Source organism: Culex quinquefasciatus, chromosome 3 (assembly GCF_015732765.1).
Source record: "Culex quinquefasciatus strain JHB chromosome 3, VPISU_Cqui_1.0_pri_paternal, whole genome shotgun sequence".
Lineage (NCBI taxonomy): Eukaryota > Metazoa > Arthropoda > Insecta > Diptera > Culicidae > Culex > Culex quinquefasciatus.
In genome coordinates, this window is record NC_051863.1 from 131,647,909 (window position 1) to 131,674,304 (window position 26,396).

General features: G+C 36.7%; 2 protein-coding genes across 4 annotated transcripts; both read left to right on the top strand.

The window, feature by feature from the left end:
- LOC6039567 (purine nucleoside phosphorylase) lies at positions 1-22,945 on the top strand. 2 transcript variants are annotated; one of them, XM_038264835.1, is made up of 3 exons: positions 1-196; positions 18,274-18,547; positions 22,132-22,945. In XM_038264835.1, the coding sequence occupies exons 1-3, from the start codon at positions 156-158 to the stop codon at positions 22,711-22,713; spliced, it is 897 nt and encodes a 298-aa protein (XP_038120763.1). In that variant the 5' UTR covers positions 1-155; the 3' UTR covers positions 22,714-22,945. The 2 variants fall into 2 exon arrangements, with proteins under 2 accessions (XP_038120763.1, XP_038120762.1); XM_038264834.1 differs by lacking the exon at positions 1-196 and adding an exon at positions 11,409-12,053.
- Positions 22,946-23,620: 675 nt separating this feature from the next.
- Positions 23,621-26,178, top strand: LOC6039568. 2 transcript variants are annotated; one of them, XM_038264633.1, is made up of 2 exons: positions 23,621-23,816; positions 23,906-26,178. In XM_038264633.1, exon 2 carries the CDS (start codon positions 23,912-23,914, stop codon positions 25,874-25,876), a length of 1,965 nt encoding a protein of 654 aa, XP_038120561.1. In that variant the 5' UTR covers positions 23,621-23,816; positions 23,906-23,911; the 3' UTR covers positions 25,877-26,178. The 2 variants fall into 2 exon arrangements, with proteins under 2 accessions (XP_038120561.1, XP_001849162.2); XM_001849110.2 differs by having other exon boundaries at positions 23,622-23,820.
- Positions 26,179-26,396: the final 218 nt, after the last annotated feature.

A 26,396-nucleotide genomic window follows, 5' to 3' on the forward strand; every position in this document is an offset into this window, starting at 1 on the left:
CAACTGCCACGGGAAAAGGATCTCCCGCGAAGTGAGAGAAAGAAAATAATTAAAGAGCTGCAGATTTACAGTGATTGAAAAGAGATTGAAGAAGAGTGAAAAAGTTTATTAATATAGTAAAAGTGTCTAAAGAGGAATAAAACAAAGGTGTAAAAATGACTGCCTTCAACGACTGCAAGCTGAATTTTGGACGAATGTAAGTAATTCTTTGTTTTATCTGATTTGAACATTCGGAAGTTATTCCAAACCCATATTTCGAGAGAAACGAGTTTTTGTGCGATAAACAAAACTTCGCCAAGAAAATTTGCATTAAAAATCACGATTTTGGTGAATTGAAGTTTCAAAAAGTGCATTGAATTATCTTATGCTTCCAAAATTTTTTTAGTAGGAGCCGTCCAAACTCCGATTGCATTTATGCAAAATTACTCTTAGTTTAACTGCAATAATAGATTACAATAACAGTATAACAAATATTTGAATTATTCATTTCATAGATATTTTAAAAATAATTTCATTGATTCATACAGTATTTTCAAACTTTTTATTCTGCAATCTAATTTGAGACAGCACGATACAATATTCAATTGTGGTTTGGTTGAGCGTTTTAGCAGAATGCATTACTATGAATACAAAGAGACTCTTTATATTCATACCAATATTCATGTTTTTTTTATTGAAAAATATATATGCCATTTTAAGGGTTATATTTAAAATTTACGACACTTTTTATTTTCAAAAATCATCTCACTTGGCTGTAAATACAGTCCAGACTCGATTATCCGAAGGTTTGTATAGGATTTCGATTTAGGTCATTGCAAGTACTTTTCAAAGTTTACGGCCTCCTGCTAAACCTTAAGGCCGATTTAAATTTTATTTGAAGTTTCTTCCATTTAATTCTAAGAGCATTGGGCAACACAAATTTGAAACGGATACTCTTTTCAAAACTGTTGAACGATTATTTTGCATTTGCAATCAAAATGGGAACTTTTAGACTTAAAAAGAACATTTTTTTGATTGGGATAAGACGTAGAACATATTTTTTTGATACTTTTTCTTTCATAGTGTTTTGAAATTAAGTTTTTAGTTTTCAACTCTTGACGTCTAACAAAAAATAATATCGGCATAAATGATTTTGTATTTGTTTCGACTTAATGTCAAAACATTTATTCTTCAATATTTTTATGAATTGATACTGGCTGGTCCTATTCTCCCGACATAATATTGCTTGTCTTCTTAAATTTATTTTTGGAACAACTAAAATTCTGATGTAATTAAAAAAAACGTTTAATTTTTGATGTGCTTTGGAAATTTTTCTATCTTTTCGACAACTTTCTAGAACAAATACAACGGAGGTTATTTCTGCATCTAAACTATAATAAAAACAGCATAATAAAATTGAACCTCAATAAATGCAATAAATATAGCGGTCGACATTGCCGGAGCTTCGACAAACAACGTTAACCCCCCAACCTGTATCATGTGGATTTAAAAACAAAAACACCATCCTCTCTTCGCTTGTGGTCTTATCAACACCTTTCACAACTTTTGATGACGCTTCGTTGTTGGTAATACTCGATTGTGGGGTGTTTAATCAAACGATGATCTGATAGGGTGTTTTCCAGACAATACAAATAACAACTTCTTAGGTTATTATAAAGAGTTAATCGATGTTCAAAAATAATGTACAGATCTTTGAATTTTCCTGTTTTACATCTATGGCATGTAAAAATCAGATGAGAATCAATCTCGAAGAATGATGCAATTATGACTTGAGTTTGTTCACGTTTCATGTTATTGTATTCTTTTCCAACAAATAAAGTCCAACTAAAAAAAGTTAAGACTCGTAATTGCTAGCACTCATATCCAAAAATTATGCCATGTTTCAACTAATAGTCATACAGCTGTTAACAGGTTGCTAATTAAAACAATCACGCTGCTCCAGCCAGCCCTAAACCGGTAATCTTTCTGCAAGGAAATTACCACAAACGAGGAGACAATCATCATCTCTCTTGAGGGTCAGCCACTGGGACGAAACTCTATGGAAAGTGTACTTTCTTTGCATCTTTGATTTTGCTTAAAAAATCTCTTATGTCAAACCTTGGTCGAACCATGATTTCAAATTTTGGTGACGAATCACCACATTTCGGTTAAAATCACCAGTATATAATAAACAACAACATAACAGATTTTTAATGAAAACATTGTCCCTCGCAAAATAATTCTAAGTTAGATATTTTAAATATTAAACCAAAAGTTAAATTTAATTAACTTTTACAAAGTATTTAGTAAACAAAATTTGTCCAAAATCAAAGTCATAATCAAGATCAAATAATACTACATTTGGAATTTCAAGCCCAATTTTCAAAAAAAAAAAAAAAAACAGGCCAATAGTATCACAAAATGCTTTGTACATTATACCAGTTATGCTACTAGCACTTAGGCCGTTGCAAATATTTTTCAAAGTTTATGTCGCCCCCCCCTTCAAAATTGGTCCGAAAAATCAGGGAGCAAAAAAAAAATTATAAAAAAATATCAAAATTTCAATGGAAATAGAAGTCTAATCAACTGAAAACAATCTAAAATGCCTTTTTTTGCATTGATAATACATATAACACATATCATATAATAACATGTTTGGACTGATTTAAAAATATTTTGAACTTTTTATGAAATTACAATGTACAGCACCGCAAAAACTGTTTTTTCTCGCAAAAATAAAATTTTCGTCAGTATTTAGAAGTTTTGGAAATCAATGATTGCAAAACAACTGGACAGGTATGATGCATTTTAACCCTCTACTGCCCAAATTTTTTTTTTCGAAAATATTTATTTTTCCCGTGTTCAGGAGGTCATTTTGAGCAACTTTTGTTCTACGAAAAACTTTACTTCTCTTGTTTTATGTTTTTCTTGTTTAATTTTTAGTATTTTAATTTGCATTTATCTTGTTTAGTTTATGTTTGTTTTTGGTAGTATTTGGCCTACTCTACCACCTAATATCGCCTATCTAATTTTTTCATGTTTTTACAGTCACTTTTTCAATTTTCTGCATGTTTTTCACATTTTCTGCTATAGAATCGCACCATCATCATTAAAATTGCAAAAAAATGCGTAGAGGCATAGTCTGGGACACTACAAAAAATACTGCATACTTCTTTTTACTGAAAATATAGGAAATGTTAGTAAAAAACACAGCCAAAGTTGACCCCTAAAAAAATGACATTTTTTAAAACATTGGCAAAGTCACATAAAACAAGTTAAACTTCCAACCCTGAAATTTTCTAAAATTTAAAGAGTTCTTCTTTCCAATGCTTTTTATAGATTAAAAATCGGTTGGAAAATTGATTTTTGGCGATTTTTTAAATCGAAGCCCGTCTAGAGGCGGGGTTAGGTTGTAAAGGGTTAAAGCACTTTTTTCATTCAAATGTTGACACCGTGGCCTGTAATTAATTTATTTTTTCAACTGGGGCGAGTCGGGACACATGGGGCGAATTTGGACAGCAGTTTTAACCATGTAGGAGAACAATATTTTTATTTTTCTGGTTGGTTTCGGTTAGAACAGACTCAGACCAACAAAATGTGTACATCCATTTCCAAATTTAAAACCATCAAATGCTCTAAACACTGCTGTCCCTATTCAGACTCTAGTCCCGATTCGCCCCAGATGACGAACAGAAAATCAGACGTGATTCTCTTTTCAATTCCATAAATCATCAATTTAACGGACAATTTGAATGATCTAAAACTCATAATGAAAAATGCTTCCAAAAACAATGTGTAGAACACTATTGTTTGATTGATGCTTTCTGGATCAAGATCTGAATATTTTTCAAAAACAAACATGGCCGCCAAATGGCCGACCGGGAATGATGCCTTTCAGCGCCTTATTAACCACAGCTCATTCACACAACCGCTTCACACGCGTTTAACATGTCGCGCGCAGTTGTTCGAAACTGTAAGCTCGCACTTAATGGTTCTAGTGAGATGTTATTAATGGATTTTTGATTTAAAAAATAGTGATTTAATTCTGTTTGTCTGTGGTACTACTGTGAAAATAATTAAAATTATTAAACATTTATTTCAATCATATCCACTCGGGATTGAAGAAAGACAAACAGACGAAAATCATTGAACAATGAACATTTATATGAAAAACCATCGATCAATTCCCACTATAAGGCCTTCTAATCGAAAATTTACATTCACACCTCCAAGTGCCACAGAAGTTGGTTTATTTGCATCAGAATCTGCTTTCTCTATCTCGCAAAAGTCTTTTATCATGCAACTTATTGCGCCCGATAACAGCTAACATATTTCGCAGGGACAGTGGCAGCTCAAGCTCGATCTTTGTTTGCATCAGGACACTTTGACGGGGAGTTCGTAATTTTTAATAATTAGATTTTTTTCACTTCAACGCGCGTAAAATATCTTCTGAGTTTGAAATTTCAGTGGTGAGTTAAAAAATTACCGTTAAATTGGTGAATTTGATATAGGCAATCAAACGTCAAAATTACCACCCACGAGAGGGCGCTGAAACTAGGGGTGATGTTTTCATTATAACCTATAGCGAGTAAATTGATTTGAAATTTGAAATTGTTTTATTTCATCCTAAAATCGACATTAATAGCAAATTATGCCATTTTCAGGTAAGAAATAAATAGCTTAATTGATATAAACGAAAATATTTTTGTGATGGCCGATTTAACCTGTTCATTATCTGATTCAAAATAAGGGAATGTTTTAATCAACCAAAATCTAACTAATCAATTGAGAATGTAGATTATTCAAGTGGACAAATATTTTTTAAAGTCCCATCCACCATAAAAGCAAAGCTCTGCTTGAAAAATGGTAATTGGAATGATTTTCAAAGTTAGAAATCTAACCTCATTCTCGCGTTTTCAATCCGGATCACAGAATTTTCAATGAAAAAGGCAACTTAGCAAAAAAATCAAAAAGTCAGTCGATAGAACTTTTTATTACTTACCTCCTGTTAACTTTATTTTATTCCAAAAGATCAATTTTCTTTTAAAAAACCTTAAAATAGTTTTCACTCCCCTTTGCACTTATCGCGCAAAAACGTAAACGTAACCTTGCACCAAAGTTCTCCTACTCGAATGTAGGTGGCGAATCGAGTTTTTAGCTTTGGTTTTGGGGGCCTATAGATTTACATTTTTTTGCCTGTGACAGTAGCTTAAATTAGGAATTATTGTTCGAAATTATTAGTGTTTGGAGGACTTAAACATACAATTTAAATGTTGTCCAAAATCATACAGTTATTGAAAACTAAATGTAATAATTGCATGGAAAAAATATGTAATAAATTGTCCACTTGAAAATGGAACAAATAAAACATCGATTTTGTTTTTAAAAAGCTTTTAAATTAAAATTTTCAGACTTAAGAAGTACAAATCAGTGACGGAATTCCCCGAGAACCGCGCAAATTGTCGACGGATGGTGATAATTTTCATGGGTATTAAACTTGTTTACAACCTCACACTGCCTGTATGTTGCGTCTCCGAAGGCTCATCGGCGCGCTTGTGCGTCACTCATGTGCTAGTTTTGCAACATATTATTTTTCATATTTGTTATTATGAATGAAAAGATTAATTAACACACATGCACATGTAGACGACACGCCGCTGTAATAATTGTGTGGCGCACAAGTTGAAGAATTTGCGGGACATTTTTTTTTCTACTTGCTGTTATCATCTCAATTGCTACGGCAAAGAAGATGGACATTTGTAGCCTGTCAACGCTCTTCCCTTCTGACAAGGTATAGCGGTTCCGTGATTGTTATGTTATTTTACACTACACGTGTACGCTCTGAGATAGGCCGCGGAGACTTCGCATAGATGCCTGTTACGTGCGAATCGTGCGCAATTCCTGCCCTGATTGAGGCTGTACTTTGACCGATTTGAGCATTTGACAGAACGCCATAATGGCGTCGCTATAACATTCCAGTTAGCTATAAAACTGCTTTGAATAATTGCAGTCTGCGAACTGGAAAATTAGCACAATGACATTGAACCACAATAATTTTAGTATCAAATTACATTCCAAAGCAAAAATAAAAAAAACTGCTATCAGATCAGAACCTTTCTAAATTGTAGCCAGACATTCCACGGCGTTGCTTCTACAGCATCAGCCGTCCAGAACGCAAAACTCGTACATGTTGGGCCGAAAATTACTACTCTTTGGCTTCAGTTGACTGCATTCCTTTCAAAACAAAACCAGGAAAACAGGTGATCATTTACGGAGCAGACACGCGAATCGGCCAATTTGCCACCATCCGTCCAGTTCCCCGACTGTGTCGGACCAAAAAGAAGTTGCGACCATGCGTGAGATCTTGTGTGTTTAGCCAACCGTTGATTTGTGAGTTCTCATAGAATTATCATTTCAAAACAGACTGTGCGATTTTCGCACCTTTTTCTTTGTTATTTTTTTGAAGATAATTTGCATATCTCAAAAAAAATAATTCTAATGCTGTTTAAACATGGTGATTTTCCGTGCCTAAACCTTCATTCTTGACCCGCAATCAAGTTAAAACCAAAACAAGTTTCTGTTCCTGGTCCAAACTGGTTCGCCCAAATCACCTGATGTGGGCCTGACAACAGACACGTAGCTACTTCGAAAGGGGATTCAAATATTTGGGGGCCTGTCCCGCGTTGGACCAATCTCTGCACGTGCTCGAATGATTCAGCAGAAAGCCAGCCACATCAGAGAGGAGAAATGACGGAGAGATAAACGACCGTTACACAAATGCAGCAATCGATTGGAGGGCCCTGTCCCAAGCCTGACCTGACCTGGTAGCGTCCGTCGTTGGTCGTTATCTCGCTTCTGGGTATTTATATGATCGTTCAATAATTGAGTGACGTCAGTCGAAGTATCGCGCGAGGTCTGCCCCGGTGGACTAGCAAGGAATAGTGGCGCCGTTGAGGTGGCCGGTTTTGGATGGGAAAGGTTTTTTGTTTAATTTTGGAACCGTGAAATTGGGTTAAGTTGACTTTATTTGTCGTTAAAGGTTGAAAGAGATTTAAAGAAATTTCGATTTTATTTAGGTAACAATCTGAGATTGTTAGCAAAAATGATACAAATTTATGTAATTGATATTTTTTGCAAAAATTGAGTCCATGTTTTTAGAACTTTGAAATAATTTGCTCACTTGCTAGTATTAAAATCTGAAAAAAGGATAATTTTTTATGTGTTAAGCTCTGCAAAACAGAGAAAAGAGTCTTTATGAGAAATTCTTCACCAAAACCGAAATGGATTTCTGCAACGCCCAATAGCGCCCAATGTATGTCCAACTTACACGGACGCCCAAGCCTCCCAAAAAAGTTGGAACGGTACATTTAACTTGCTGGTTCTCGGGCATAACTCAATCAATCGGGACGATTCTTTTGTCCAGTAGTGTTTAAGGATGTCTAGATTATCCTAATATTTGGCAGGACTCGATTTGAATAAATCTCTAATTTCTGTGACCGAAAACATCGTTTAAACTTTATTACAGCAACTGCCTCTGCGGAATTTTGGAAGATTTTCTTACACGCGCAAAAAAAATGGAACGGTTTTACGGTCGCAGAAATTACAGATTTGATCAAATCATGTTCTTCAAAGTTCTAGAATCATCTAGACATCCTTACAATTCACTCAAAAAAAGAATTTGGGATCATTGATTTTCCTATACAAGCTCTATACTGTTTTGGCAGATATCCATACAAAAATGGTATGAAAATATTCGAAAATCTAGATCTTGGGAAGGTTTGCTTTGGTTGATTTTGATTGAAACAAAAAATAGAATTTTTTGGGTGTCACATAAACAGCACTCAATGTTCAAATGTAATCTAATGTAATGTAATGTAATGTAATGGAATGTAATCTCTGAAAGTTATGGTCAAATTTTCAATGTCAAAAGTGAATCTTGAATTATTCTGATCTCGTCGAAAACGATATTGTTGAAATTTTAAAATTAAACAATAACATTTTTTAAAGGGCTTTACGACCTTATTATGGTTCAATAACGATAACACTAGAACCATCGTTATTTTTAGCAAAATACTATTGTTCTATCGGTGATAAGTTAAACAACTCAAAACTTTGGAGAGATTATCACTTATCCCGAAGTTTTAGTGTGAAATTGTTTCAAAATATATGTGTTTAATGCTTAAATTTTCATTATTGGCATTAATGATATCAAATGACGAAAATTTTGCTCAGATTCTCACTAAACCAACTAAACACTAGAATTTTAACAAAATACCGTATTTTTCAAATAGTCCAATTTTTATTTTCTAACTCTTTTGTTTGAAATATGCGTAACAAACGAGGCTATATTTGGTATATATAAAAAATTTCGACGGTTTTGTTCGAACGCGAATCAGTTGATAACGGAAAGTCGGATCGGAGCGCTCTTTGCTGCGTTGGGTTCGTATAAGCCCAAGGAAGGTTCTTACGCTAAAGAGTGACAACTTTGGCCACTCCGGAACCGATTCCGGAAGACCTGCAGATTGTATGGGAAAAGTTGCGTAAAATCAAATTTTGATCACAGGAGGCTAAAAACGTCAAGAAGTGAAAAAGTGTCAAGACGAAGTTTGTCGGGGTTAGCTTGTTTGGTATAAATTTTGACTGTATCAAATCAAACCAAATTTTTATGATTAGTAATAATTGGGTAGCAAACGAAGCAAAATTTAATGAAGAAAAAATAGAGTTATGACTAGCCTATGCAAATGTTTTTCATAGTTTTGTATTTATAAAAAAAATTAATAAAGGGCCAGAATTTCAACATTTTCAAGCAAAATTGCATGGACAATGCATTATACAGCAGTACAGTCGATTTGGAATCTTCAGTTTTCAAAAGATCGAAGTTTTAAAGAAAATATTTTATTTTGCAAAAAAAAACTTTTTGTGGTACTGCACAACGAAAATTCCTTGGAAAATTCACTAAAACTCAACATATCTTTGAACTAACTCAAACATGTTAAACATGATTAAAAACGCAGGGAAATGTACTTAAAATTGATGTCAGCTGATTGCACTTGAAGTTACATTGAAATTTTGAAGTTTTTTTTTTTAAATATTGCTTTGCCCCCTGATTTTACAGACCGTTTTTGAGAGGGAGGGAGGGAAACATAAATTTTGATTAATATTTGCTGCAAAAATACCGTCTATTTTTAAACATTTCAGTTTTCATAAATTTTGCTTATATATTTAAAAAATTGTTAAAATTTTAGTATTTTCAACAAAATAAGTTATTTTGCGAAAATTTGAGTAGTTTACACTAAAAACTCTTATGTTATGAAAACTATTCAAAATTTTGCGTTGTTTTATACCCATTTGCAAATTATGAATATAAAAAAAAGCAATCCACTTTAACGACCCCGGGTCTTTTCTGGTCTCTGTTGCAAGTTTCTGCTCATTTCTAGGCGCCCGAAGGTTATGTGTGGTGAGTCACCCAAAACCTCTTTTACGCAAATGGACCGACGTTTTACTTCCCCATCCGATAGAAGGCCAGGAGTATAAGACGGGAATCGAACCCGCGCCCCATAGCAACTTAGGGATCGGCAGACTAAGCCGCTAACCACCGCGCCACGAGGCCCCAAATTATGAATATATTAGTATTAAAAAAATATGATATTGAAATATACAACTCAAACCTTTTGAAAATCAATACAAAATTTTACGTCGTTCAATACCCAATTTGAAAGAAATTTAAAAAAAGAGTATTTAATAAAAAATACTATAAATTGTGGAAATTTTAGTATTTCACACTAAAAATCCTAACGTAAGATAATCTTTGCAAAATTTTGCGATGTTTAATACCTATTTGCAAATTATAAAAACATAAGATTTTGTGTGTTTTTCTAAAACGTCAAATTAATCTTAAAAATGATTAAAAGTCAAAATCGTCCAAAATGACATGGGACAATTATGCGTAGAACAACAGTGTAAGTGTAGAAAAACTTTCATAAAACATCGTAAAATTGAAAATGCAGTCCAGAACCGATTTGAACCGAACCGAAGTCTAGATTATCCGAAGGTTGGGACTTTGGAGAATCGAATCACGAACAAAAAAAATGTTTTTTTTTCGTGTTTTTTTTAATTTTCTTACTTTTAACATGAAATTTGAGTTGTTGATTGCCTCTTAGCATAGGGACCATCCATAAACCACGGGAATACTGTTTTGAAAATCTCTAAACTCCCGAATCCCCCCCCCCCCCTCGTGGACAATTTCATTTTGACCGCCATCTTGAATTTTAAATTTCTAAATGACTTAAGTGCATATTTGAGGTCATATTCAAGCTGAAGAATAAAAAAAAAGACAACAACAAAAACTTGATTATCCGAAGTGAAAATTTTCGGAGGCCTTCGGATAATCGAGTCTGGACTATACTAAAATTTTCATAAAATGGGTACATTTTAAGAAAATGTTAGTATTTCAAAAATACAATGTTCTATTAAAGTTTTCAAACACTTACACTTCTTAGCTAACTACATATTAAAAAAATGTTTCAAGTAAAAGCTTTCAAAGGATGAAGAGATTTTGTTTTAATTAGATCCTTTTAATAAGTTACATTAAATGAGTTATCGTCGTTTTTATAATCGTATTTCAATAAAGATAATGATTATTTGGCCGATTACAGCGTGACATACTTTTTGGATGACGCCGTAAATATGTAAAAACTTTTAATCTTTTTACGAATATTACATTTTGGGAACATCGGTATCGGATCGGTCAAAATCGGTGAAGATTTTCATAAATTCATTGATATGATGGACATTTCCAATAACAACTGTAATGATGCATAAGTATTTTGTGATACTTTTTGGTTCCAAAATTAGACTTGAAATTTTATTTTTTGTTATTTATGAAACTTTTAAAGTTCAAATGTTGTTATTTTTTAGATAATTTCATCCAAATCAATCTTTTGACAAATTATGTGTACATAAACTTTTCAGTAATGAACATTTTTAGTTTACAAAAAAGAAAACATACCAAAGCCACACCAGCCTACAGGTACAGGAAGCGTTCACTTCAGCAAACGCAAAAATTTCATGCATACTAATTTTGAACGCTCGCGATCACGATCCAGTTCCCGAGACCTCGTTTATCTCGTGCGCTGACAAATCATAAATTTTTCCCTAAACCTCAGGGGCTCGCTTAGCTCGAAACTATTTAAATCAATAGAATCTTCAAGAACAAGAACAAAAACACTGCGCAAAGTGGCTTAGCCCGAGAATTGCTCTGACTACTGACGATTAAGCGGAGGCTCAATCACGAGTGAGGAGAGTGTGTTATCAAACCGAAATGAGAGAGAATAAGGCAGAATTCCAGACTGAGAGAGAGAGAGAACACGATTGAGCGAGGTGTCCAGCTGGGCAAGTCAACGAGTCACCTTAGCTGGTCTGGACACAGATCAGTACTAATCAACGATCTGAGCCGAGTGGACGCTTGTAACTGATTGCTCTCTAAATTTCGTTACAAAAAAATTAGCCTAAAAACTTGTTTCAATACTTCAGGTTCCACAAAAAAAAGGAAGAATCATTCAATTAATTCGTGTATGATTGAAAGGTTTTCGATTCGGTGTGGCACTTACAACGTGTTCTTTCTATGGTGAATTAACCGCCAAGAATCAACATTACCGAGCAACTTAAGTGATAGTGCGCGATTAAAGGCCAAGAACGGCAACGCCAAGATTAAGTGACGGTTAATAGCGCTGCACTTGAACTGCATTTGCCAATCAAAGTCGCGTGTTGCGTAATAACTTTTGTATTTTGCGCGCGCAAACTTTTGGGCGTGGGATTAAATCGCGAGTGATTCTTTTTTTTTTTTTTTTGCTGATTTTGAATATTTCGGTCAATACTCAACATAGTCAAGTTGTCGTGAACGGGTTTTTTGGAAAGTTGCAGAGATCGACAAAAAAAATGAGTGACAAGGTTTGCCAAAATGGAAATGGAACGGCGGCGGCGAAGCCTTTGACGAATGGAATTGCCAACGGCGTTGACGAGAAAAACGAGGAGAAAATTGCGGGCGTTTTCTACAATGCTAAGGAGGCATCTTGGTAGGTGGACTAGAAGGGGCACTGAGTATTGTGAAAGAACGTTGAGTTTGCATCTTTGAAATATGAGTTGTGTTTGATTGTGACAGCGATTTGCATTTACAGTCTAAACATGCTTTTATCCACGTGGCCTGAATTGGCGCGATTCCATGTAATTGTGTTTTTTTTCTTAACCAGCTTGATATCACTAGTGACACTGATAAATTGGATATACCAGAACCATTTTTAGAAAAGAATTAAGAATCAACATAATTCAACGATTTTAAAAAGATAAAAAGGACAACTCTTTTTTTATATGTACCCTGTTTTTTTGTAACATTGTCAGTGTTTTGAAAAGGTCATTTTTCGGGTTGACAAATTCAAAAGAAGAATGCAGTAATATTTGTTATGCTTTGAACTCTGTTTTAACACAATTTGAAATTGCTTTATTTCATAGCGCAAAGTGTGGATTCCTAACAAAATAATTAAACAGAAAAGTTACTAAAATGCACAAAATGCATTATTCTTATGGTTTTGTAACAAGTTTGCAAAATATCAAATAATTTATTATAATAATTTCCTAATGTTCCGTCTTTTTTCGATCTGTGATTCCGAATATCAAAGTTTGTAATAATATTTTAAAGGCTTCATGTGTTCACCTAACAAATTCACTACTCTCTTACCCAAAGCATTCTCAGTCTCTAATGGTAGTCCCAGATGTCCCCTAGAAGCTCCAGGTCGAATCGAGTTTATATCTGGATGGGTCCCTTTTTTATTTGAGTTTGAAAATTGTGCTATTTTTTCACGGAAATGCCAATAACTCCCTTCAGGTTTAACCAATTGGAATGCTTCACACATAATTTTGTTGAATTTTTATGCCCTTTCATATAAATTTTGAATTTTGAAATTTAATTAAATGTTGCCTTATTTACAGTCATTTTGAGATTTTTGACGTTTTTGAACCTTCAAACTTTGTGTCCCGATTTGCCCCACTCCCCGTTGACGTAGAGTTATTTTTGTGAAAAATTTATTGTAGAATTTACAGATATCCGGGAAATTTTAAAATTATTCATCTTGAAAAGCATTATTTAGAGTCAATTAGCTTTGAAAAATGTAATGTAATGCATTTCAACAAGCTTTAATAAGCTTACTGGTCAATATTTTTTTAAATCATATTTTCTCTTAAAAACAGCAGGTTAAACATATTGTTTAGTATGATTTAAATACTAACACTTTTAAATAGATTTTAACTGTTCAGATTTGAACCAACTTTTTTTTAAATGCTATGAAAAACCAACTGTAAAACTTGAAAAAATAATTCAAGTTTTGTTACATCTAAGAAAAACATAAATTTTTATGTTTCTTGGACCATAGATTTTTTTCTTTAAGTGATTTCAACGAACATATTAAAGGTCAATTAAATTAAATTCTTTGGAATCCTCACCTGTGTGCAAACTTGAGCTTGTTTTTATTTGCATAGGATCAGTTCTCTACGGAATCGGTCTTTTTTCTTTAATTTTATTTTTTGTATTTTTTAATCCGGCTGAAACTTTTTTGGTGCCTTTGATCTGCCCAAAGTAGCCATTTTGCATAATTAGTTTGTCCATATAATTGTCCATACAAATTTGGCAGCTGTCCAAACAAAAATGATAAATGAAAATTCAAAAATCTCTATCTTTTCAAGGCATTTTTTGATCGATTTGGTGTCTTCGGCAAAGTTGTAGGTATGGATTAGGACTACACTGAAAAAAAAAATATACACGTTAAAATTTTTTGGTGATTTTTAATTTAGCTTTTTGTCACTAAAAGTTGATTTGCAAAAAACACTATTTTTATTTTTTTATATTTTCTGATATGTATTAGGGTACATGAAATGCCAACATTTCCGAAATTTTCAGAACGGGCAAAAAATCTTTGACAGAGTTATGAGCTTTGAATCAATACTGATATTTTCAAAAAATCGTAAATTTTCAACTTCATTTTTCGATGTAAAATCTAGTTTGCAATCAAAAAGTACTCAAGTGAAATTTTGATAAAGTGCACCGTTTTCAAGTTATAGCCATTTTTAGGTAACTTTTTTGAAAATAGTCGCAGTTATTCATTTTTTTAAATTAGTGCCCATGTTTGCCCACCCTTGAAAAAAATATTTTTGAAAAGCTGAAAAAATCTCTATATTTTGCTTTTTTGAACTTTGTTGATACGACCCATAGCTGCTGAGATATTGCCAGGCATAGATTTAAAATCAGGAAAATTGATGTTTTCTAAGTCTCACCCAAATCAAAAAAAAAAAGCAAACCATCCACATTTACGACCCCCGGGTCTTTTGTGGTCTCTATTGCAAGTTTCTGCTCGAACCTAGGAGTCCGAAGGCTTGAATGGGGAGAGCACCCAAACCTCTTTCTACTCCAAGGAACCTTCCACCCCAGTGTTTGAACTGACGACCTTCGGATTGCGAGTCCAACCGCCGCCAGCGATTCCACCGGAGTAGGCTTGGTTTGGTGTGTTGTTTGTACTTATGGCATGGAGACGACTCCTACACCTGGAATGACTTAACGGCCTAACAACCAAGGCCGGGACCGACGTTTTACTTCATCATCCGATAGAAACAATCCACAATTTTCTAATGTCGATATCTCAGCAACTCATGGTCCGATTTGAAACATTCGTGAAATTTTCGATATTTTCTAAAATATATTAAATTTTTTAAATCAAGACTTACATTTCAAAAGGGCATAATATTGAATGTTTGACCCTTTTGTAATGTTAGTCCTGATTAAAAAAAATGGCACACTGTAGAATTTCTGTTATTAAAGCAACACATGTAAAATTATCAAGATTTTGCTGAAACATTATCTCAGTTTTAGCAAAAAATTAATGTAAAAAACTATTTTATAGAAAACGTTGAAATAGAAAATTATCTATGAAAAATATTATTTTCTAAATATTATTTTCAGGTCTGAAAAGGTTAAGGTAGCATTCACTCAACTTATAATTTTATGATCAACAGTCAGTCTGAACATGACCAATAAATGTTCATCAACAATTTGGCGAAAGATTGCAATTTCAAGTCAATCCTAATTTGAACTAACGGGCTCGTTTATAGTACTAACTCGCCGCCAGGTGACCAACGACGAAAAAAAATCTTTATCATTTTTATCGCTTAAAAATTTATTTATTTATTAGCGCGACCAACTTGCATAGCAGCACACGCGCTTAAGCCAAACTCGACTGCATTACCTGTCTCGCGAGGGTAGTATCAGTTAAACCTTTCCGTACTCAGCGATAAGGTTCAATTTCCGATAATTTGATTTGTGTGGAGGCTCGTCGAACCAAGTCCCACATCAGCTGATTAAAGCAAGGTAGTAAAAGTATGATGATTATTTAAGTCTTTTATGGATTGTGTGGAATTTCTATTGAATAAAAGCTGTAAAATAATTTACAACAAAAATCGATTTAACTGCAAATAAAAAGTAATGTTTATTTCAAAAACCAGCCAACTTATCGCTGAATTCAATCAAAATTTTCAGCTTGTTTCCACATCAACAAAAATTTTATAGGTTCGCGCGGCTTCGGAGGGGTTCCTTTAAAGATTACATTTTTATGTTTCCCTTTTTTCCACCATATTTTGGAAAGATTACAACGTCAGCTGATCGGCGCAAGGCTTACATAAATCTCGCGACGCACATGCATAACCTCGTGAAGCAAAACATGACCTCCTGGAAGGAGGTGATAGCGGCATGAAAAAAAATATGAGTTTTTTTTCTGTGACGAACAAAATTTGCCAGTTTTGATTACTTCCGTCGTGTGGCCGATTGTTGTTGTGGTAAGGTGATGTGATTTTGACTCAGTTCAACTTTTGTTTTAATTTTTTTTAAATATAACCGCTTCCAATTATATTTGCCTTTTATATCCCTATTTTTAATTTATATAATTTGTGTACAACTATTTTAGTTGCTATTCTAAATTTACTTTTATTGATACATATTGATGTTTTTTCTTTTTGTTGAATTTTATTATATCTTATTATGTAACTTATTATGTATCTTATTATGTAACTTTTTGTTTATTTAGTATTAAATTATAACTTAAATAACATCGAAATATATGTACATCGAAATATATATGTATATGTAAATTATGGACTTTCTGACTAGCTCAGGAGTTTAGGCTTGTAATTCTAAATCCATTCTTGATGAAAGGTGGTGGTGGTGGTGATGATCTTCTCCCTTCTGTATTCGATTTCTTAGTAAAGGGTTAGGAGCTGGACCTTATCACGACACCACCACGATCTATGGAATGTTAACATTAACCTAAATATGTTAGCAATAAGTTAAGAAATAGCGATTGAATCCGTTTTTTTAAATGCGGCCCCGATACTCTTCAAGGGTCATGGAAAAAGTTTCCTTTTTTTTACTTGATGAAAAGCATAAAATAAAATTACTAAACATCTTCTAACCCTAGTTCTAACCTGATTGTATACAACCAAGTTCTAGCGCAGTCAAAGAACTTTTAAGATTGCCTTAGCACTGACACATATGTTAGACAACACGAAACATTTGTATTGTCATTAAATATTAACATTTGTATTGTTCCTTTGTAGAAAACATGAATTTATTATTCACAAAAGATCACAAATATCAAACCGACCAGGCCTACTGTGTAAAGTTTACCATAGAAATGATTCGTTGAATTGAAATTGAACGGTTGTTCAAACAGACGAATGTCAAACAATCATGAATGTAGAGAAGATATCAAGTTTTTTACAATTTTTTCAAATGAATTGTTTTTTTTAAAGATGTTAAAACTATAATTTTTGATAATGTGAAAAAATGCCAAGAAATCCGGCTTTCAACTAAATCCACAATATATTTGATTTAAAAAGTCTTATTAATGTGAATATAGAACATAAAAAATACAAAACTACAATACTCTACCTTATAAACGTTTGCAATTTTACTCTACAATACTTGTGTATGCGAATTTGCAAAAGAAGGACGAAATTGATAAGATGGCATATGCGCTTCTCAATTTACGCGCAATTGAATAATGCGTGGCAGGTTATTTATTCATTCATTCATTCATGAGATCATAGTGGCATCATTGCTACAAGAGGACTCTTGCCTCATTGAGCGGTCAAACGTTTGAACTTGAACTGTCGAAAGAGTACGAGAGTGACTTTGATATTTTACATCAATGTTAAAACTTGCTGGCATAATCAACTATTTATCCAACACACTGAATGGAAAAATTCAACTCTTCAGTAACTTTCCATCCTTTTTTTTGTCTTTGTCAGGATAGCACCTTTTATGACCCCATCATTGGCACCTTTTCCCACCTCTCTCAATCTTCCACGATAGGTTAATGGATGCCGAAGCCAGGCAAACAAAAGCAAAACGTAAAAATCTGTTCAATCATGGACTATCGCGTTAATGGTCCTCGACCAAGACCTCCCGAAGGTCAGTTTATGGGCGACCTGCCGCGGTGGTTGAGATTGGGATTCCGTTGACGACCTTATCTTCGTTGAGTCCCACCTTCCCACCTTTTCGGTGTGTTGTCCTTTGGACAAGTGCCACTCTTTTTACGTCAATCGCCGCTTAATTCGAGGAAGGCGCGAGGCACTTGAAGATCCTCAACTTGTTGAGGGGCAGCTTGATTAATGGACAACATTCCTTATCAGATGGGTGAGGTGAAGTGATTAACCTTTTTTTCTTGTTATTCCGGCTTTGTTGATGTTGTGTACAATACAATATTTTTAAAGCTTATTTACACGACAAATAGTTTTAATTTCTTGTTTTCCTATTGTTTTCTTCTTTAGTTATAGGTTTCGTGAACAAACGTTCATCAAATAAGAAACCACAAACAAAGTGTTCATTTTTTTTTTATACGGAACAGAATGCAAAACTGAAATAAAATTGTAAAAATGTTCAACAAAGTATGCAAGCACGTGTGATTTTACTTTACATTTAACCAACATTTGTTTGAGAAAAATGATGATAAATCCTGTATCAAAAAGCATACCTAAATTCGTTCTAAACGTGTTCTGGGTATTTGATCTTATTTTAGCTGTAAAAATTCTACTCAAGTTTCACCTCATCAATGAAATCGGAGCGTGGGTAACAGAGCTCGGCAATAATTTCCCGATTAAAAACTCCCCGCCTAATAAGACGTGATTGATCTACAAACAGCCGCATTCCACTCACGAACTAATCGATGTCGCCTTGTCTGGGCTCTCGTTCTTCCACAGGTACACCTACGACGTGCTGCAGGAAATCGCGAACCACCTGTTGGCGCGCACGCAGCTGCGGCCAAAAATCGGCATCATTCTCGGAACCGGTCTGGGCTCGCTGGCCAACCAGCTGACCGACGCCGACTACATCGACTACCAGACGATTCCGCACTTTCCGGTGTCCACCGTCGAGGGCCACGTGGGCCGGCTGATTTTTGGCTATCTGAAGGGCGTTCCGGTGATGTGCATGCAGGGCCGGTTCCACTACTACGAGGGATACCCGCTGGCCAAGGTGAGAGCAGTGCGAAAGTGTTTAATCCAGATGGTACACTCAACCCCCGGTGGTTGGTCACTTTTTCGTTTGACACTTTTTTAGTTTGTACCCCGTTGGTTGGTCAAAGTCAAACTAAAAAGTGACGAACTGTCACTTTTTACACGGCGCTCACGCACAATATCAAAACAAACGTTTGGTAGTGTGTGTGGACTCCGTGTAAAAGGGGTGTCAAACTAAAACGTGATACCGTTCGTTTGACAACAGTTGGTGTCAAACCATCGGGGTTTGAGTGTAGTTTGCTTCAGCTTGGAGTTTTTGGAAATCTTTCAGCTGGACCCATGGACGTTTCGGGTGATGGATTTACCACATATGTTATGTTGAAATGTTAGGCTTGATATTGAAATTTTGAAAATATTGTCTATCAAAAGATTAGAATTTTTTTTAAACATTGTCTATCAAAAGATTTATTTTATTTATTTTTTAGCTTAGCAATAAAACCAGTAGTTGAAAGCGCTGGTTTAAATATGAATACTGAATGGAAAACAATTAGAAAAATAACTTTTTCAATTTTAATGCATTGCAATGCTCTCTATCAGCAATTATTCGTACGATTTTCAAAGTATAAAATAAAATTTGTAAAATTGACAATATTCAAAAAATCCAGAATATACTCTTTTTATATTAAATAAGTCTTCAAACGGCTATAACTAGAAAACGGCGTTTTTATGCAACATTTTAGAAAAGCCATGATTTTTTCAAAAATCATTACACTGGACCTCTATAACATACAAAATTTAAATACAATGTTTTTTGGGAATTTCACTTCACTTTAAAGTTAAAAAACAAAAACGTGAATATATGAATATCAGACTAAAATTTCAGGAAATCGGTTGATTTTTGTTGCTTTAAGTTTTCCAATTTTTAGTATTATTAATTGTTTTTGTTTGATCAATTTGTGTTATCATTATTCGAAATCCGGACACTTAGTAGAATATCATTTTTGTTATAGCTGGCAAAAAATTCATTTAATAAGTTGAAAATGTTGAAATATCATCAGGATGTAGGATGTAAAAACAGTCATTTTTTGAAGAATTTATGCAAAATATGTCTTTTCTAAAAAAAAAGGGGTAGGCGTGGCTGAATGGTTACGCTGTTCGCTTTGTAAGCGGAAGGTTCTGGGTTCGATTCCCATCTGCTCCTATCGAGAAATTATGGAAAGAAGGAATTCTGAACACTTGAATATGAACGAAAAATTTATGAGCTCGCGGCGGGGTTCGATCCCCCGTCCTTTGGGTCAGCAGAAAAAATGCTAACCACCAGACCATCGAGGCTTAGTTGACTAGAAGGATTAAGAATGCTATAAGAATCCAAGAAACTTGATTGGAATCTGTGTGAACTTAAGAACAGGAAAATGCAATATTGAATGCAAGTTGAATTCAAGGACACTGGTTGCATAATTGTTAGGCGAATATTGAACTTTCAACACGACCAGAATTCACCACAAAAAAAGCTTGGTGAACCGAATTGGAAAGCTTCCAAAAATGAATCCAAGAACATACGAAGAATTAAGGACTATAAATAGATTTGACCGGCAGCATCACTTACCACGGTGAATCCTGGCTTCACACCCATCTTACTAACACCCTCAAACCTCACGTGATACTTTGTCGAAGACGCAGCTGATTTAGCGGTCTTCATCACTCAAGTATCGGACTAAAATTCCTATCCACTTCCCCCGTGTCTTACCACTGGTCGTGGCCGGCGCTGTGATTGGCTAGCATGATAGGGACATTTGAAAGTTGCGAAGTGGTGATGATTGGTTCCTACTCTTCATCTGTGGTCCACGGAGCAATTCTTGGAGGTCCTGGCCAATAACAGAGTAACAACTACGGGTAGACACCAATGCTATGCTATGCTATGCTAATATGTCTTTTCTAAAAAAAATTCATCTGAATTTTAAAATTAAAATTACTTGTTGTGCTTCGAATCCCGGATACTGATAAAAGCTGATTTGAAATCCGGACACTCGATTTTGCTTATGAATTGCATAAATTTGGACTGAAAAGTTAGTGAATGGCATTCTTTAGGTCTCAAATAAGCTGTTTACATCAAAACAATCGATATTTTATATAAAAATTTACTAGAATTTAAGGAAATCAGAACCATAAATTTCTGCTTTGCCTTCCCGGTGCTTCGGACGCCTATGAAATATTTCAGTGAAATGTTTCACATTTTTGGTAGACTTATAACTTTATTTAATTCAATTGATTTGGCATTAACTACAGCGTTCAAACAAACTATGAAAGAAAGTTGATGTTAGAATTCATCAAATAACACAGTTTTGGCATTCATAATGCGAACTTATATCATATGAGCTGTCCGGGTTTCGAAGCGTCCGGGAATTCGAATCAAGACGTTAATGGTTCAAAAACAAAAAAGCAAAAAAAAATGTCAAGAAACTTTTCATTTAATTTTAATTTTCAGTTCAAAGTTAATTATTAATAATTGTTCTTTTCAACTCCTTACAAATCATACTTATCCAACAAAAGATACAAAGACTATCTATAGCTTGTGAAAGTCTGAATTGAAAAAAAAAAATGTTCTCGTGAAAACACTCCGAGCGATATTATTCGTTAAAGAAGTTATAATAAAAAAAAAAAAAAAAAAAAAAACGGAATCGTTAAGGTCGTAGAAGGTGTATTTCACTTTCAGGGCAATCACTGTCAATCAATCAAACCATCCACATTAACGACCCCCGGATCTTTTGTGGTCTCTATTGCAAGTTTCTGCTCGAACCTAGGAGTCCGAAAGCTTGAATGGGGAGAGCACCCAAACCTCTTTCTACTCCAAGGAACCTTCCACCTCAGTGTTTGAACTGACGACCTTTGGATTGCGAGTCCAACCGCCGCCAGCGATTCCACCGGAGTAGGCTTGGTTTGGTGTGTTGTTTGTACTTATGGCATGGAGACGACTCCTACACCTGGAATGACTTAACGGCCTAACAACCAAGGCCGTGACCGAAATTTTACTTCCTCATCCGATGGAAGGTTGGAGCAGATGGGAATCGAACCCAAAATCATCCGCTTACAAAGTGGACAGCGTAACCATTCGGCCACGCACTGCCACCACTGCCAATCACTGTCAATGATGGTTCTGAATTCAGGGTCCAGAAATAGTAAATAGAAATGAAAAAATAATCACTGTATGTAAAATGCATTACCAAACAACACAAAGAAACCCATTTTTTCATTGAAACATTCTGAATCAAGTTTTGAACGTTTTTCTAAAACAAACATGGCCGCCAAATGGCCAATCGGGAACAAGCTTCCCATGCGCCAGTGCCAACGCACACCGCGGGTTTGGTTTTCTAGCTTCAGTACGAGCCTGAACCTATTTGTGTGTTGGTATCTTGGTTCATCGTACCAGCGCACCACGACACTCTCGGCTCGCCTCGTCGTTTTTGTGTCTGGCACTCACCCATGGCATGAACCCAGCGTACGAGCCAAGGTGCTTTACTCGGTACCGCCGAGGTTCCAAATAATTCGCATACATGACAGAAAATTACCCATGATTCTAATTCTCAAAATTTCATCCAATTCCAGTGCGCCATGCCGGTTCGGGTGATGAAGCTGGTCGGATGCAGCCACCTGATCGCCACGAACGCCGCCGGTGGTCTGCACCCAGACTACAAGGTCGGGGACATCATGCTCATGAAGGACCACATCAACATCATGGGCTTCGCCGGCAACAACCCGCTGCAAGGACCGAACGATTCCCGCTTTGGACCGCGCTTCCCGAACATGTTCAACGCGTACGACTTCAAGCTGCTGAAGAAGGCCAAGGAAATCGGCCGCGACATTGGCATCGAGAATAACCTGCACGAGGGCGTGTACATCTGTCTGGGCGGGCCCAACTTTGAAACGGTGGCCGAGCTGAAAATGCTCCGGATTTGGGGCGTCGACGCGGTCGGAATGTCGACGGTGCACGAAATCACCACCGCCGTCCACTGCGGGATGACCTGCTTTGCGTTCAGCTTGATCACGAACCTGTGCATTCCGAGTTACGACCTGGAGGAGTCGCCCTGCCACGAGGACATTGTTGGAATTGGCAAACGGCAAGAGAACACCCTGACCGAGCTGGTCTCGCGGATGGCCAAACATATTCACATGGAGCTGAAGAAGTAAACGGTGCCGGAACACGGGAGAATAAGTCCGCAGAGGTCTCTTAGGATTAGATGGAATTCGATTTCACGCATTCAGTTCATATTTTCGCATTTCTCTTTTAAAATTACGAGATTAAATAGGCTTAAGATTATAAGTTTTAATTTCTAGAACATTTGAAATGTACACCCTAATTCTAAATGTGTTATGAAAGTGCCGACAAATATACTCTATTGATATGCGTTTTTACTAATAATCGGTGTATTTCATTTCATTTATGTGAAGATGTAGTCCATAATGCAAAGAAATGACCCTTTGAATACGATTTTTCAATCAAAATAAAAGTATAGCCGTTTCAAAGAAAAATGTCACATGCCAACCCTTGATTTCTTCCTAGCGTGTGGACATTTTTCTCTGAATCGACTATATTTTAAGCAATCTGGTGGCGTCCATGCGTATAACATAAACTCATAAAATCAAAATTCAGTTAATTCTACTGATCTTGGTAAATATTGTGGGTTTGTTGTGTGATATGCACGTTGCATTTTATGGAAACGTTCAAACATCATTAAAACGCAGAATCCACGATCGGAATAAAAATTATAGCAAAGCAGAATCCACCTCGCCCAAACAAACCATTGTGTCGATAAAGCAGATGTCTACCCGCAAAGCCCGCAAACCCCAAAATAAAACGTCACTTGGATAGTTTCGTTCGAGCCAACTTCGCAACAATAAAGGCAAGTTTTGTTGTAATCGCGCGTAATTCATTTCCGTCAATGTTAATCGGACAAGTTCTTTTTTACGTGCCCCCTGTTGCCATCGATAGTCTACAACTTGACCTGAAATCAAATTATTTTTCTCTAACAAATATTTCATTGACGATCAACGTCATTTAAGTTGTTTATTTTTGTTCAAGATGTTTTGAAACATAAAGTTTGACAGTTCATCGAAGAAAAAAAAAACACTTTTTCTCAGTCTGCGGAGAAGAATGTCGCATCAATGTAGAAGTTTTATCGTGTTTATCTGAAACAAATTATATCGAATTATTGCTTGCACTTTACTGCTGCAACCAGCGTCGGATCAAAAAAGTTCGCGACACCGACCATGTTCTAACTTCGTTCCCCGCGGTAGGTAAGCATCAAACTCGGATTTGCACTGAAAATTATCGATTTCTCCGGTTGGCCCAAATTCATCGTTCCATTCTTCTTCGCGGCAGCATATTATGCATAGCGGAATTCCGCTGTACACTCCGATTCCGCAGCGCAGCAGCACGATTACCTCGGACGAATCCGAGAGCGAGGACGTTTCGACGGCGGTGGGACGAATCTATTCCGGTGGACGCAACGGCACGATCATGAACGGTCAAAAGGGACAACCGCAGCAGCAGCAGCAGCTCCGGGGGCATGTCATTAGTGCCGAGAATGGTCGGGCGTTTAGCAATAGTTTGTACAATGGACTGCAGAGTCCGAGCGATGGGGAGGACGCCAATGGGGTGTTCCACGCGGACAATGTGGCCATCCTGCACGAGGCCGGGTCGATTCCGGAGCGGAAGATGTCGGTGCCGAGGAAGTGCTGCTTTGTGGCCTCGCTGTTGGTTTGCTTCCTGTCGTTGGTGCTTTTTCTGTGGGTGATTCCGTGCTCGGACGAGATGGCCTGTCCGGCGAAGGCGGAGCGCACCAAGACGCAGAACTGGATCCGGAACTACGAGAAAATTGAGCTGAAGGGTGTGATTAATGTGGTGGAGGGGGTTAGAGGAAAGAGTCGAAACTTGATCTTTATGTATCGTGGAGATAAGCTGTTTCCGGAGTTTGCAGAGTCGAATAAGCGGAGAAATGGGATAATCTCTTTGATTGGAAGCTCCGGAAAGGTCGGATGGTACGATCAGATGGTGAACGAACCGAAAAGTATTGACTGCACGTTGATTGATGCTGATTTGAACGGATCGCCGGATTGCTTGGTGATGGACGAGTACGGGCAGTTGGAGTGCATCAACCCGCTCTCTGGGGAGTGGATTTGGCATTCGCCGATTTACGATCGTAAAAACATCTTAAAGCAGAACGACATGTTGGATTTCCCGCTGGTAATTCCGGACGTGGACGGGGACGGCGTCAAGGATCTGTTCTTCATTACAAGCTTTGCCGAAAACAAGCACAACAAGTTTGTCATGATTTCTGGCAAGAAAGGAGAACTTATAGGAGATTCTCACATAGAAAAGGAGTGCATTTACGTTCATAAACTTATGATGGACGCGGAATTCAACGTGATGTTCAACTGCGTGCTTATAAAATCAGAACAGCAACGCACCAAAACCCTCGCTGAACTCTACAAACTCATCAAGCACAAGGCCTTAGACATGAAAAAGATTCGCAAGCAAGCCTACATTCCGCAGCACAAGTTCTTTGGACAGCGCAAAAACACCGAGAAACAGCGAACCATTACGAACGTCGGTGGAAAACAGCTAGTCATCGAGAATCGTGGCCGCTGTCCCGGAAACTGCTCTACTTCCGCCCTTCTCGCCGACGAAGAAACCGGCAAAGTCCTGTGGAACGTCTCCGGCCGTATGCTGTACGGAATGCAACCGGTCCGTCTCACCTTCAGCAACTTTGGCTCCGACAACCGGTCCATAATCTACGGCTTCGTCGTCAAATTCTGGGAGTGGTCCCAGGACGAACCGGACAACCGAAGTACGCGTGACAAACGTGAAACCTCCTCCCCAAACCCCTTCGCCAACCTCTTCGTCCAGAAGCCAACCTGGACGCTGCCGGAAACCGACCCAATCCCACCCCGAACCCGCCGCAGCCTGAACCAAACCCTCCGCCCGGGCGTCTACCAAACCCGGATGCGCTACCTGAAGGAAACCGTCAAGCTGATCGTGTTCAACTCCACCGACATCAAGATCGAAAATACCAGCCAATCGAACGTGATCCAGTACTGTCGGGAAAACAAGGAAGTCAAAGAGGACGTCGTCTGCCAACCGGATCTCAACTACCAGGAAAACTCGCTCATAATCGCTGACCTGGACGACGATGGCTCTCAAGAGCTCGTCTCGTACTACTCCACATTCGTAAAGGCGGAAGCCGGTCCCGGTGATCGGTCCGGCATGAAACTGAAGACGTTTGTCCAGCTGCTGCGGCTCGAGTCCGAACTGCCCAAGCTGTTCAACGCAATCGAGTCGATCAAGAACTGAGCCGCGACTCGACGACGTTAAGTCGGTGATGTGTGATCTCATATTTTGCTAGTCGCTAGCTGTACGTAGTGTAAAGTTACAATGTGTAATACTCAATGTTTTTAGAAATTAGGGACAGTATTTATCAGAAATATTTCTTCACTCTCGTTAACTCGTACTTGGTAGCGCGCACCTCTAGTCATTGACTAAACCTACACACCTAGTTGTATTTTAGATACCTACCAAAGCACCGCGCATTTGTCGACATTGCATCAACATGGATATTTGAAATACATTTCAAGTCATTAGATAAACCTAGGGAATAGAATGGGGTTTTAATCAATAATAGAAATGAAAGAACTTCTACTCCACTCGTTTTTTTCAAGTTTTTTTTAAACATTCCCTAACTATATAAAATTAAATGTAATAAAAAAGATTTGCTGAAGTGCGGAATTTAGCTACACGTGCTTCCGGTGACTCCCATACCAACTACCAACTCCACACGACGCGACACTTACGCAGCCCTGTTGTTAAAAGCGGT

Bases quoted from the DNA above. Each gene is read 5' to 3' on its own strand.
- LOC6039568 (XM_038264633.1), top strand. From the start codon at position 23,912: ATGCATAGCGGAATTCCGCTGTACACTCCGATTCCGCAGCGCAGCAGC.
- LOC6039567 (XM_038264834.1), top strand. From the start codon at position 11,917: ATGAGTGACAAGGTTTGCCAAAATGGAAATGGAACGGCGGCGGCGAAG. The intron at 12,054-18,273 runs GTAGGTGGACTA...GTTCTTCCACAG, and splicing joins AATGCTAAGGAGGCATCTTG to GTACACCTACGACGTGCTGC. The intron at 18,548-22,131 runs GTGAGAGCAGTG...ATCCAATTCCAG, and splicing joins AGGGATACCCGCTGGCCAAG to TGCGCCATGCCGGTTCGGGT.